Raw genomic sequence first — 15,369 nt, 5'->3', positions numbered from 1 at the left:
AATAAACAAAAACATGGAAAATTCGTTTCTCTACAGGTTTCCAAAATAACCAACTGGCGACAGAGTGTCTGTATTCCAACAAATCACAACAGAATATTTGTAATGACAGAGTCTTCCGTATGGTTTTCCAGTATGTCGATTGATTATTCTAGACAGCATGGATCTGCTAGGATAAGATCGTTTTCCGGTGGTGGTAATGCCTTCCGCACTTCCGCCGTTAAGAACGCTCATCACTTCACAAAAGCGCCGACAACTTGGAGTGGCCGCCATTTTTCCTCCAGCGCAGCAAATTTCTGGTGAAAGACTTTCGGCCGATGTGAATAGAAGCACAGCTGCCAATATCAGACATAACAAGTTTATTTTCACCATTTTTACTGATGTTCGTCCGGTCCGATTGCCTGCAAAACTGTTTCAGCTTTAGTTTAGTGGTAAAAGTTACACAGCGTGTCCTGTAGGCCTGGGGTGTCCAAAGTGCAGCCCACGGCAGCATTTGACGTGGCCCGCAGGTCGTCAAATTGTGTTGCATATGGCCCGCCATAGTTTGGATTAAGTTTTTGGGTTGTGGTGACTTCACACAAAAGCTTTCCATTAAAATTTATTTACCGGTAAAAGGAAATAATTAGTTAGTATATGGTGTTGACGCAACAAAATCCACAATTTTCTTCAATCCCATATATGTGTGTACTAACTTAAGGTTATAAATTTAGCAAAAACACGTTGGCCCGCGGGCAAAAACCGTCATTAAGTTTGCATTTGCACAAAACAGGTTTTAATAGATGGTAATAAATTGAGTCAAAAATTTTATTTGCCCACATACTTTTTGCCTTAAATTCAAAAACAAACAAACGAATAGACAAATCAACGGTCATAAAAATCCGACTTCGCTAAGTACCTTATTACATTCGATTGTAAGCCGCCCTTGATTGAAAGCCGCCTGTTATGGTGTCAACCAATTAATGTAAGTCGGCTTAGATTGAAACGGCAGGGGTGATTTTTGATACTATTGTTTTATGAAACTTCTTTCTGTGGTTGCAGAGTATACTATAGTTGTACACAACTATTTGTCAACGATTGTTAGTCACGCAAATAGTTTTACCCAGCGTAGCGTGTGTTGACGTGTAAATCCAACAGGCAAGATAATTTTGAAAGTAAAATAAAACAAAAAGCAGGGATGTGGAAATAATATCGGTATAATATTAAAATCTAAGGCGCCCTCGATTATATGCCACCTTGCTTGTAAGCCGCACCACCGGTAGGAAAATTTACAGGCCGGGGAATACATTCGAAAAAATACGGTACAGGAGCAATTTTCTCAACTAACACTGCCTAATCTCGAACTTTAAAAATTGTACATCAAAGCAATAACCTGTTACACGAAGGCGAATTAAAAACTGTATGCACCCTTTTTAAACGCTGTACAACTACTCTACGTTACGCCTTTCCACCATGAACTGCACCATCACCAAAAGGGCACGTATTAAAAAAGGTCAACTTTTCTGTATTTTATATGGCATAGTGCCCACTTTCCCCCTGATGATGATAATAGACTCGAAGCACGGGGGCTGAGCTTATATTCCTGACCGCGATCTCGGGCCTAGTGTCAACGTTCATTATTTATTGGCGAGAAATCGGTGTTGCTCACTGCGCGTTTGACACCGAGCAAAAAGGGAAAGCATTTAATTATGCATGATTACATGCCGCAAGCCGCACAGTCGACTGAATCAGAGGCACCAAAAATGAATCAGTCACGGGACTTATCAGGTCATTTTTTATCGGGTCATCGTGGTGAATGCCAAGGGCAGGTAAACATTATAGTGGCACCTAAAGCGACGAAAACGCATTAAAAATGAGCCAAGAAAATTCCAACATGTAAAAACAAACAAAACGTAAACATTTGAACATAGATACTCACCCCAGATTTTTTACCTTGCCCGTTTTTAAATATTTCTGATTCATAATTGTAAATAAACTCTTCTCGCAAACAACAGTGTGCTGCTTCATAGCGTATACGCTATATATAGTGCATGAAAACGTAAAAACAAGTGAACATTTTACATTAATCATTTCTACGCCTCAAACAACGCCTTGTATTTCTTTACATTTAAGCCAAAGAAAACTTTTTGCTTATCAGGTGTAAATTTGTCCGTGGTTTGTGAATTGTTATATTTGAGAGAAATCAAAATTTTAACACCTTTGGTTTTCTTTGGAAATATTCTTGTCTCATTGTAATGTTGTCTCAGAAAAGGGCTGAACATTTAAAAAAAACTGACTGGACAAGTATTTTTTTTAATGTTTCAGCAAGAACATTTCCGATCAAACTATGAGCGATTTAAGACTTAATTTTGTGTTGAAGGTTCGATGCAGGAATCACTTTAACCTGTAATTCCATTTCGGGTTTTACGCGAGGATATTCATGGCGTCTGCAGGTGTGAAAAATCGATAACGTATTGCACTTTACGATGAAACTGTAATAAATCAAACAAATTGGCAGATAAAACAGGGAGAACATGAGTTAACGATCACATCATGCAGCCATCAAAATAACCCCAGGAGAAATGGCGTTGAATGGCGCAAAATATGTGAAAACACACAACGTCATTTGTTAATTATTACCTTAGCTTAAATGTAACGAGCTACACAAGTTTATACCCAATCTTTAAGTCAAACCAGAGTTATAAGTCGGGTCGGGATTTTCGGGTCAGGTTCGGGTTCGGGCCGTTTTCGGGCTTAGGTTTTTACAAAAAAGGGGCTTGACTTTACACTCAGTGTCAGTATTTTTTGAATAACTTGTAACCAGTTTCTGGACCTGAACTAATATCAAATAGCCCTAACACGCCTTGTTCTTGTCTTTCCTGAGGCATCAGTGTATAGGCCTGTCAATAAACTTTCGGGCTTAAACGGGCTTCTCAAAAACGATTCGGGTTCGGGCCGGGTTTCGGGCTTGTGCTTTTGGGTTCGGGCCGGGTTCGGGCTCAAATTTCAGGCCCGTTTACAACTCTGTAACAGAAACAACTGGTTTGACAAGTTGCCTCTCGAATAGGCGATAATTAGACGCTTTGGTTTCGATCCGAAAAAAATGTGTATTTTACCAAACAAATTATATCAACTCTGAGTCAAACCATAAGTCATTTATGACGTAATCAACTCTATACAAGTTCAAAATTTGCACCTGAATAGTTTTGAAGGGCCTTAGCTAGTGTGACGTGCCCATGACGTTGTCGTGTCGTCATTAATTATTGACGCTCATCAAGATGGGAATCCAATCGTTCCCAAGCGAAAATCGAGACTTTGAGATAGGATTGTCGGTCATTATATTGTTTTATTCATAACATGTGCCTATATAGCACACAAGGGACGTGTTTTGCTACTGGAAGGTAAGTGGTCAAACATGAGTTTAAAAGTCAATTTATAGAATCCTTGTCAGTATTGAAAGTTCTCAACGAACGTTAAGCTGATGTGACCAACACATTTAAACACTTGCTTATGTAAGAACTGTATACATGAACTGAAATAGGATCTTCGCAACAAATATAGGTGTTTTTAAACATTCGCACAATTTTTATTGGTGTCTATTTCACCATAGATGTCCACCAAAACGAAATTTTACTCCATGTTAGGTATCAGGCAATGTCTCTACAGTCTGAAAACATAAATTTGAAGTGCATTTGAAAATAATTCTAATTGATTCACAATGAAGCTATACAATGTAGTTTGGGTAGTCATACCAGGGTAATTATATTGGCAAGTAGTTTCCTATTATACAGTGGTTCCCAAACTTTTTCATATTTTTTTCAAAACGTTCCCTTTGCCATTATTTCGAGGGCTCGCGGTCCTTAAGCCTAAATGTGTATTTCATAAAAACGAAAGTTGATTGCAGGATTTTAGCTAGTTATGCAAAATTGCGCATAAAAATCATCCAAAGACAGCATATGACATCACAAACAGGACAAAAAACATTACGATTGTGCGCGAACAATTGCATTTTTGATAGTTGTCATTCAATAAAGGCCATTGTTTAGCAATGGAGACAGTCGATTCTCAATTCTACTTTGATTTAAACTTATTTAGTGGCACAAACTGACGCCAAATAAGATTATAGAATTACTTCAACCGCTTCGCGGTCCCCCTAAAATTGCCTCACGGACCCCTAAAGCAGGGGTCCGCAATTAGTGGGTCGCGACCCAAATTTGGGTCGCGAGACCTTCCAGTCTGGGTCGCGAAATATATTAAATTTCCCATGAATATAAGCATCGCATCTACAGTATTAATGAATTTCCTCTTTTTTAACCTTTTCATTATTATTGCATTGTTACGTATGACTACGTAACTATGACATAAAGTATATGTAACAATGCAAAAAGTAACGACACATATGCAAGCATGCGTTTTCTGATTAGCTGTGTTCTCAACACAGAGCCCAAAGTTCTCATTTGTTAGAATAAATACGTTCGTTTACCTACTGTTTTATGTGAAAATAGCAACTGACAATAGCATAATAGCAGTCTTAATATTGATATTTAGTTGGTTAGTATTTTCCACAAACGTACATGCTAAAATGCTTAGGTCGCGAGAATTTAGAGCATTTTTGCAAAATGCTTGGGTCGCGAGAATTTAGAGCAATTTTTTTAGGGTCGCGCCAAAAAGTATTTGCGGACCCCTGCCCTAAAGGACCGCGGACCCCAGTTTGGGAACCGCTGCTATTATAGGTACGGGAGCGTTTTGATTCGACATCAGGGCGCACACGAATTTTATGAAGCTATTTTGTTACGATGCTTTTTTCCTTAAAAAGACGGTGGCCTGGTCGTAATGCTATTGATTTTAATAATTAATGCTAAAATGTGATGAAGACAAAAATTTGCATGAAAGGTATGCAGGCTTATGAGACTAAAAATAATTGTCAAATAACGTGTCACAACTTAAAATCTTTTCTTAAATTTGCTACTTAGTTATATCTCCCAGCGATACAGTAATCCTGTGTATAATTACACTGAGCTTTTAAATTTCAAGACATGTAAAGACTGAAATTTTAAACCGTTTCGTCAAACGACCGCTTATAAACCAATAGTTGTCAACCAAGGTAATTCGATCTGCAATAGTGGGTAGCGTTGTGGGAAAAATGTTTGGGCGTTTTAGGATGGGCTCCAATGAAATACGCAAGCTACTTATAAAACGTATGAAACTTCAAAAATGATAACGGTTGTGGAATTTAGGGCTAGGGTGGGGGTTTATAACTGCAATATCGTTATAATTCAATCTCAGATACCCTTGCGACTTAATATTCTCACATGCATTGAGGGTGGTACTAAACACCGCTTGGTACCGTATGGTAATGCTTGTAAGAATAATAGCGCGAAAAGGGGATCTGAGATCGAACTGTGAAAATATTGCAATTATAGACCTTCACTCCAATCCTAACAGCCTCATCCGTCAACATTTTCATAAGTTTTATTTGTAGATTGCGTAGTTTGAAGTACGCCTTAATTAAAAAAAATCCTCTTTTCCAGGAATTTAACTAAACATAGATGAATAAAATTCACACATATCATCAGAAAGATTTTTTTGGAAAATATCATTTTATTCCACTACACCAAGCTTACAGCTTATAAATGTATTGCACCATTACTTCACACATCCCTGGCAAACTTAAATTCCAGGGACAGTGAAAGCGATTCGCGTGTCACTGTAACAAAAAAAATGTTTTGTGGAAATTGTGAATCAGGTCAAACATTTTTAACGACTTTTAACTGTTTTAAGTGGTACAGAACACTAGTTTACTTCTGTTGTGTATTTTTTTAAGTAGATGAGGCAAAATTTGGCACACCCGGTTTGCTACAGACACTTACGACCACTGGCCCCAGCGCGAATAAATATTTTGTGCCACCAGCGCCACCACGCGGAAATAAAACGTACACCTAAATTGAAACGAGCGTCGCTGTTCGTACGCAATGCAAACAAACAGAAGATGCAAAATAAATTAAATAGTACTAATAACACAGACACATGTTTATCAACAACCAGCCATGACATTTGAAGAAATAAAGTTGTAAATTTGGAAACGACTTTGATAAAAGGTTCACCAACTAACGGAAAGTTTGCAAATGCATTTTTCTTAAACGAGTAATAAGCACAAATAACACCAGACATCAATAAATAAAACAAAACAATTCGTTTTTTGTTGCTTAACTATGCACCAAAAATGGTACACATGACAAATGATCAGTCCAAAAGTTCAGTAGTGCAAAGTTAACTGCAAGAACTACAGCAACTCTTTAAAGATGTATTTGTTGTAAACTACCGTATATACTCGCCTATAGGTCGCGCCACCGTGTAGGTCGCACTATTAGTTTTTGGTTAAAAAAGTGTAATTTAGAGTTGACTCGCACATAAGTCGCACTGAAAATCTAGGGATTTAAAAGGCCCTTAGCCCAGCTTTTTTGCATAAATAACTTGTGCAATTGGTTGTTTTTTACCATTGAACTGCATTGCATTGTAACCGCAAAACTATGTTTTCTCAACAAAGCGGGAAAATCCAACTCAAGCTGAGCTGGCGCATGTGCGTGTGCGCTCATGAAACTGTCTCGCATTGGTATGTGCGTGCACGAGCGCATGTACCCGTATTCGATAGCACATTTCCACTACAATTCGCGTCTATAACGCGCACCCTTAATTTTTTATTGAAAATTAGGATGAAATTTTGCGCGTTATACTCGAATAAATACGTTATATCCGCCCAATAAGCCGACCGGAAAACACGGTACTTGCAATAGCCGAAAACTTTCAATTTTGTTCCGACTTGGTGGCGATTTGCACTTATGTCGAGCGGATAGGTCGCACCTATATATTTTTTTTAAAATATAAGGAAAAAAGTTGTGTACTATACGCGAGTATATACGGTAAGCAATTTTGGGGAAAACATTGTCAATTTGGAGTCTTGTGTTGGTTCTGCTGTGTGTATGTGGAATGTTTCGAAGTTTGTGCAAAAATAATTAGAAAACATAGATGCAAATAAAAAACACGCAACAGGTTGAAGAAAGGCAAAAAACACAAGTGCAAATTGACATGTAGCAATGATTGCACATAAAATATATTCGGGACAGTTAAACTAACTTTCAGAATACCCAACAAACAAAAATAATGGACACCGAGTGTGTTATAAGAATTCGTAACAGACACATACTTAGCAGTTGTAAAGGCTCTTGCAATTATCTAGGGCCACATCTTGACTATGAATGCGTTGCTATGTGTTTTTCACCAAGCATGAAAAAAATCAAAAACCCAAAACCCTTCAGAATCAGATGCAAAACTGGATATAGACCCTGGACTAATGGATGCATTTGATTTTTGCCAAAACTTTTGCCAAAGTACTTCTAGTTTAAAACCAATGTTAACCTCCAAATAGCCTGCTAGCTTTTAAGTGGCAAAAAACATTTTATCCTCCAACCAAAACATTCATTTAAGGCACATTTTTCTTTGTTGCTTGGCAACCCATAGAATAGTTGTTAATGTGGCCTTAAAAGCATTACAAGACTTAAAACTACAATGTTTGTATTGAAGCTGATTTAAGATACTCTGCAAAGAGCCTCATTGCTTTTGAGAGCACTTTTTTGGGACAGTGGCTTCGCACCATGCGATCAAAATGCATAACAAAGTCGTCATACTCCTTCTGTTCTGCTAACAAATAGTCTCGCTCCTCTAACAGAACAGCAAGGCATACAAAAAGCAAAAATGGGTTTCCGCATCCAAATTCCTCTGGGGGAGGTAAAGGTTCCAAAGGTGCTTGGTTATCACTATTAGTGTTATGCGAGATTTTTTTGCGATGGCGTTGGGGTGAATTTTTGATTGAGTCCTCTGTGGCATAGTCCACAATTTCAACAATGTTGTTTAGCTCTACTGGTGGGTCTTCACCATTGCCTAATTCTAATCCCGAATTGAAATCATCCATGCAAGAGTTTGAGGTATCTTCTGAGGTGGATGTAGAAATGGTTTGAGGGGATGGGGATCCTGTTTTCAAATCTTGACATCCAACAGCAAAAGTTTGGTCTTTATCATTGTTTAGCTCGGTGTAGTCTTCCAATGGGAGATCAATGTCTGGAGGTTGCGGTGGTAAGGAACTCCACATCACCTGTAAAACAAGAAAAATATGCAAAAATATTTTATAAATCTATCTTGATTTTCTAGTTCAATCGAGCACTCATATTTATGAACTTAATAATGGTGACCACAGAACTTTTTCCTTTAGAAATATGTTGACACATTTTTTAACAAAATGAAACTTTTCATAGTACACCAGAGCCATTGTAGGTCTTATACCGCATCAAGCCAGTCTAAAAGGCAAGCATCAGCGCTTGTGATTCGACTTTTGGTGGGTTTGCCACTGGGCCTCTGCAGCTCAGTTGGTAGAACATTAGTCCTAGATGAAGATATTTCTAGCCTGCGCCTTGCCATACGGGAAAGCTAGGGTTCGATTCAATATAATGCCTTGTTGATTCGGTATAGCGCCTTCAATAAGCCTGACATACAATGGTCTTTTTAGATCAACACGACAAAAAGTAGTTTAACTGAGAAGAAAAATGTGTTTACTTGAGAACAAACTTTTGTGTAGAAGATCGGCTATGCAGCTTTGTACCAAACTATACATTAAGACTTTACATAAAGAATTATCATTTCTTTTGAAGTTAAGGTTCACTAAATGCCCTCAATCAAACCTTTATGTTTCATACTAAATTGCTTGGTTTCTGTGACAATTCAAGTCGGTAAATTTATTTGCTCGTTCTTTATGAGCTGCCAAAGTTTCAAAATTGCTTCGTAACACTACAAACAGATATAAATTGATGCCATCATTTTACCTCTAATACTGTGATGGCATCGTCGAATGAGAATTCTCTTTTCATTTCAAGTAGGAGCCATCGATAACAGAAAAACATGTTGTCTGCACTCAGGGATTGAAGATAAGAAAAAAATTCTGGGTCCTGATGCCTCACTAGCAAAGAGAGATGCTGAAAATATAAAACATCTCTTATTTATTTAGGAAAAAACAACATTAAGAAGTAGTGATGACCCAAAACCTCAAATGTTCTGTTTGGCCGAGTCTCATTTTAATGCTCGGTGGTCGGCTGAGCACGCTCCATACATTCTGACGTCATGAACATTCCCTATTCCACACTGGTTTTGTAACTTTCTGAGGTCCCTTATGCCACCAGCGGTGTACTAAGCTGTACAGACCCCACAATTACACATTTTCCACAATCCAACGCATTTAAAACAACAGTCATTTTTGTTCTTGGATACCTTTTCGAACACTAGTTTTGTATCTTAGCAGGGCATGAATATGCTATATTAATGCTCGGTTCAGTTTGTACTAGTTTCTTATTAGTTTGATATGTTAAAATAAATACATGGTGTTACATATTTACGAAAAATAAGTTTAGAAGATTAGTGGGTTGTTTATTATTGTGACATATCTTGATATTTTGTGATATATACTGGCCTCTAAAAGTCAGCACATAACTTAATGCAACTTAAATGTAATATGAAGTGATAGGACTATTTTGGAGTAATTGAAAATGCTGGTAATTTAACCCATTCTAGAGACATTGTAGCTGTTATGGTTTGCTCAGGTATAGACTGCTAGGTGAATAAATCATTCAACAATTGACTTATTCAGGAAATGTAAACAACTTAGTCATGAAGGGAAACACCTATGTGCTTATGTAAGCAAATGGGTTTTCATAAATATGATCGATATCAAGACATGTTTCAGTTTAGGCACATAAAAATATTCTTTTTGAAAAGTTCAAGTACCTTACTAACATGATACATATATATACATATATATGTTTTTGTCATTAAATGAATTTTTTTTCAGTTGCATATACTTGTGATAGCTACTGTTAAAGAAATAGCTAAAGAAATTTATTCTTGAGGACTTACTTTGAATTTTGTAGACATTGAAGTTCCATCGCGCAGAAAGTTTTCTTGCAAACGTCCCATAATGCCACAGAAACAAACATAGGCTTGGGCTTCGTTATTTAACACAACAAAAATTGGGGAAACAAGATCGCTCATACCTGTCAAAATATATGATTGCATTGGTATTACAGTTGCAAATGCATACAGAAACATTACATATTCAATATGTTTTTTTACCCAGAAAATATTTGTGATATAATTTGCACCCAAGTTATGTATAAAGAAAGTTAAAATACAATGTAAAACTGGTCATAAAAAAAAACAATTTTAAATTTAAAATATTTTCATTGTACAATCTTTAATACAAGCAGTGTAAAAGGCAAATACACATAAACTTTGACAGGAATAAGCGAAGTCAATATATTTGAGCAAAACATGATGTTTTAATAATCAATTCCTTAGTTTAAATGAAATCAAATCATTGTTTTAAATTTACAAGTTTTAAATCGATATTTGTTGTTTCAAAGCTGTAAATTTCAAGTGGGTATGTCTAAAACAAATTCGCATTTTAATACTAATCAAATTGCGCAGTATACCAAGCTTCCTACTCAGGCAAATTGTTTGCACAGTAAAGTGTTTTCAAGTGATTAAACGCTTGTTGACACAAAAAGTCTAACCACTGCGTCAAATTTCTACAGGGTGACACCCAAAAACATAATTTCTATTGAATCCAGCACATTTAAACAAGCAGTGCAAACAATGGCCATCTCACCTTGACAATAAGACACTTTTGGGTGGGTAAGAGAAAAAGTTGTCAGAATGTTAAGTAGACAGATTGTGTTTGGGTTGTCATCATTGCCTTCAAAGAAAGGATGAGACCTAAAAACAGTGATAATGTAGCACTTTATTTATGTAGTGATAATTTCAAGAATATACTATGACACTGGTTCCCAACTGTGGAGAAATTTGCTTCTATTTGTACATGTGGTTTGTAATTGAACACTTGAGCTTTGGGAATATAATCTATAAAATTGATAAAAGACCCAATTTTAAATAATCTGTGAATGAATTAGCATATGTAGTCTATGCTAAATCAAATCACTATGTAGTCTATTGGAGAAATTAAACTATTTTAAACTGTTAAGGAAGAAATTGGTGCACTAAGGTTGGGAACCACTGTGCCATGAATTTGGTGATAAAATTTTCATTTGGCTGCTTAATTAGTTCATGCATAAATTTGATACTTGATGAATAGTAAACTCCTAATGCAGGGGTGTCCAAAGTGTGGCCCGCGGGCCAAATGCGCCCCCCGCGGCATTTCATGTGGCCCGCGGCTGTTTTTTTCAAATTGTGTTGCGTATGACCCGCCATAGTTTGGATTAAGTGTACATGGTGCTGACGCAACAAAATCCCACAATTTCCCTAAATTCCGTATATTTGTGTTATAATTCTGAAAAACGTTGGCCCGTGGGCGTCTTTACCAGGTAAAAATTGACCCCCATTAGAAAAAGATTGGACACCCCTGTCCTAATGTATCTAGCTAAACCTAAACGGTGCTGCCAGTAAAGCACTTTTATTGCCCAATGTTGTTACTTTACTCATTGACTTTGACAAGCGTTTTAAGCAAGTTTTCAAAAGATTTTCATTCAACCATTTGACATGCCTTTCAAAATAATTATATTTTGGTGCCAAATTGGAGATGCTTTGAGACTTTGTTAAGTATTTTTTGGGTTTAAGAACCCCTTCTTCCAAGCTTAACTGTGGTTGACATTTGGTACAAACATCACATAATATCATTCCCATTGACCTATCATACCTGTCTGTCCTAAGAACATCTTTCCATACCATGTTCGAAATATATTTCACATGTTCATCATCAGCCCTTGCTTGCCATGTAGCTCTTAGCTGCTGATATTGTTCTGTTAAAAAGACAGGTTTAATGTCTAATGCTAAACATTGCAAAGAAATTTCATAAAATTATGCCTAAATGCTGGTTTAGTGCTTTTCATTGGGGAGTTGATTTACTTGGTTTAAATTTACCATGATTACAACTTTAAATCCAAGTGTACCAAATCCTGCTACACTAAATCAAAAGCTTAATCAATTGATGCATATTTGACATGTCAGTTTTTAGATTTGTGAAAAAATGCCCAGCTATATATTGTAATATGGGTCATACATGTTATGTCAACCAATCCTTTTATGTCAGACAGCTTTAAAGTACATGATTTACTGCACAAAGCTTCCTTGACCAAAGAAAGTTTGTTGAACACAAAACAATGTTGTTTACACAACAGCAGTGTGTTTTAGAGTGCCCAAAAGCAAGTCATGGACCTGTGTACACCAGTGCAGTAAAGCTAACCTTACATGAAATATATTTATGTAGCATTGTAAAAGTCATTTCATTCCAAATTTAGCCCCGAACAATCCAGTATACGGATGAATGCAGCAAGCAAGAATAATTGCATGCAATCTTTGCACACTTAATTGGCATGTTTATACTTTCATGTGCATTGGAATTTGCACATGGAAGATAAATTAGTATGTACAAAACATACAACTATGCACACAATAATTACACGCTTAATGTAAGGAGGTTTTATTGCTCTATTCTAAATAAAGGGCACTTTTACACAAAAACACTTTTAATGGTTGACAAGTGGGAGAAAAGTTAGTCTTATTAATGTGAATATTCTGTGCATTATGTAACATAAATAACACAATAATGGTTAAGTAGCAATATTTTGACACCACCACTTCCAGAAATCAAAATGAATTAGCATGTGACCATTTCTCACCTGTTTTTCGTTTCATGTAGGACATTCTCTCTTCACCAGTCAAATTGGATGGAAAAATATTAAGAAGTAATCTCCACACAACTTTTCTTAATGCTGGAACTACACCACCATGGTAAACTCTCAATCTCAATTCCTCTGGTCTTTTCAGTCTACCACTTTCATCGAGATAAGTCCTAAACTCTACATCATCTAAAATAACACAATATTAAGTCATTTGTCAAAAGCAACAGTGGTTTGTTCAGCCAGAAACTGGACATTTTCATGATATGAAGGTATAATCAATGCTTGGGAAAAAACTTGAAGTTAAGAAACAAGGCAAAAAAATATTTTTTTTAAAGTACGAGTCTGTAGCCCCTGGCACGCAGGCCAAGGCACCCAATGCTTTCTTATGGCATGCCAGTGATTTTCGGCTTTATATTTCAGAAGTATAGATTGTGAATTATATTATCTAATAGCAAATATGAATGTACCTGCTTTCCAACTACTGTTTAAATCAACTGGCAAAAAAATGATAAACATAAAATTTCATCAAAATTTTAAAACTGCAAGCGAAGTTCAAAAAGTTGCGGACCCCTGTTGTAGAGAAAAGAAACCTTCCATCAACAATTTTTTGCTGATCGTTTTTTTTACAATCTTGTTATTGTTGTGGGCAGAACCAAATTAGAATACAATTTCTCTAACATTTTTTAAAACTTTTTACCAATCAATAACATAACATCACAGCACTTGAAACCTATGGATACAAAGCAAGATTGTACAAAAATTTACCTAGTGGGGCTTTCGAAGGAAAGAAAGCCTGTTCATCACCAGTCTGATTAGAATTAGGATATCCTAAACCCACAGTGAGTTTGCTAAATGCACTTCCAAGAGACGACATCCACGGCTTTTGTACATTAGGAAGAGCAAGGATTTGATTCATACTGAAGAAAAACAATGTGGTTTGAGATCATGTGTTAATTGCAGTTTTAATATAAATATTTTTTGACAAAATTCTAAATTGATGCACTATGGCTTATTTCTTCTCTATAATGTATATTTGTGTAATAAACGAAAAAACAAAAGTGAAAGGTTACCTGTCAGACATTGGCTGTAAAATGTTTTTCATCAGTTGCGCATTAGAAAACATCTTTGATGAATCAGGGGACTCATAATCCTTCATTTTAGACATTAGTCCATCTTTGTAAGGTTCAGCATCAAGCTATGGAAATATAGTACCCTTCTATTTTAGTACAATCTACCATTTTGCACTCCATAACAGTTCAACATTGCATAGCTACTTCCAGCTTGGTGCAATTGTAATGCTATTGTGTTTTTTCAACAAGCAAAATAAACTTAACTCAACTCATACCACAAGCAATATATTTGAAAATAGCATTTTTTTGCTCTTTTATGTTTCAACATTGCACAGCTATTTCTGGCTCCAATCATAGCACTACATATGTGCTTTTTAACAGGCTAAATGACCATAACCTAACTTATACCATGGCAATATATTTGAAAATAGCAAAAACAACTGTGTGTCTGGGTAACACAAAAATACTTTGAAATGTGTTTGTAACCTTAAGCCTCAAATGAGGATCAGAAGAGGTCATAAAGGCTGCATCCAAATCCCAATCAGTGAGCATTGACAGAAAAACATTTTCTCCAACATCATCTCGGCATAAGTAAGTGATATGAAATGGTCTAAAAACACAAAAGGTTGGTTGAGTTGATTGAATATTACAAATTTCACACAAAAACAATTAAAAATTATTTTTTGTTGAACGCATCTTTTAATATCACAGTAGAGTTAGGATTTTACTTTTCTTTCTGTAGTGAACAATGAGCACTTTTTGTAATAAATGTAACATAACCAGGCATGACTACTGGTCCTTGACGAAGGAGAAAGTTCAAACGGCATTACACATTAAAAATCCCTGTTTCTAAAGTAAAGAAAAACAGAAATGTTCCAGTGCACTTTAAAAGTGAGATGAAACAGAAAAAACATAGTAAGGGGTGCCGAAATAACATTGTTTTTGTAATACGTGACATAACTTCTCACAAGAAATGTTTATTCATTTGGAGACTACATTTTTTCAAGATTTCTCGAGAATTTTAAGAAGGAACTCTACATCACAGTAAATTGAGTTATTACCCATTAAGATTAAAAGCTTCCACTAAGATCTTCTGCAAGTCATCAAATGTGGTTAAATGAGGATCAACAGCGAAGCTTTTGCTCTCCGGATTAAAATAGCCAGCGAATTTCTGAAACAAAAAAGTATTTTTAATTTTTCACTTCAAAACCAGTTTAATACAAATTTGTTATTTTAAAGAGGTTTGCCCACCTCATGTCACTCAGTTAAAAATATTTAACATTACAAAGAAAAAATAAATTTTAGGCTAAAATCATTCCTTTAAAAAAGTGTTCAACAAATAAAATACCAAAAAATAAGGGTTAAAGTAACTAACACAAAGTATCACAAGACCAGAAATCCTACCTTAACTTTTATATGAATGACATCTTTAATATCACTTGAACGAGTCACTTTGAACATGCTCACAATTTAGAAATTAGAACGCGGTTCTTCAAAATAACACACAAACAAAACAGGTATAATACAACATAACATTAAGGTAAGTAGGCTGCAATAAATCAAAACAGTATGATTGCAACCTCGAAATA

The 15,369-nt window shown here is 35.9% G+C and overlaps 1 protein-coding gene across 1 annotated transcript; it reads right to left on the bottom strand.

Moving 5' to 3' along the window:
- Positions 1-5,527: 5,527 nt before the first annotated feature.
- On the bottom strand, positions 5,528-15,369 carry LOC145214517 (TBC1 domain family member 25-like). Its single transcript, XM_080083064.1, has 11 exons — positions 15,185-15,369; positions 14,842-14,951; positions 14,267-14,390; positions 13,781-13,905; positions 13,476-13,627; positions 12,708-12,896; positions 11,726-11,828; positions 10,682-10,788; positions 9,931-10,067; positions 8,847-8,996; positions 5,528-8,122 (listed from the first exon to the last, which is right to left on the bottom strand). Exons 1-11 carry the CDS (start codon positions 15,239-15,241, stop codon positions 7,535-7,537), a joined length of 1,842 nt encoding a protein of 613 aa, XP_079939190.1. The 5' UTR covers positions 15,242-15,369; the 3' UTR covers positions 5,528-7,534.

This window comes from Phallusia mammillata, chromosome 2, assembly GCF_965637545.1.
Source record: "Phallusia mammillata chromosome 2, kaPhaMamm4.hap1.1, whole genome shotgun sequence".
Classification (NCBI taxonomy): Eukaryota; Metazoa; Chordata; class Ascidiacea; order Phlebobranchia; family Ascidiidae; genus Phallusia; species Phallusia mammillata.
Note: the sequence above shows the minus strand (reverse complement) of the source record. Positions and strands in the feature narration are given on the sequence as shown.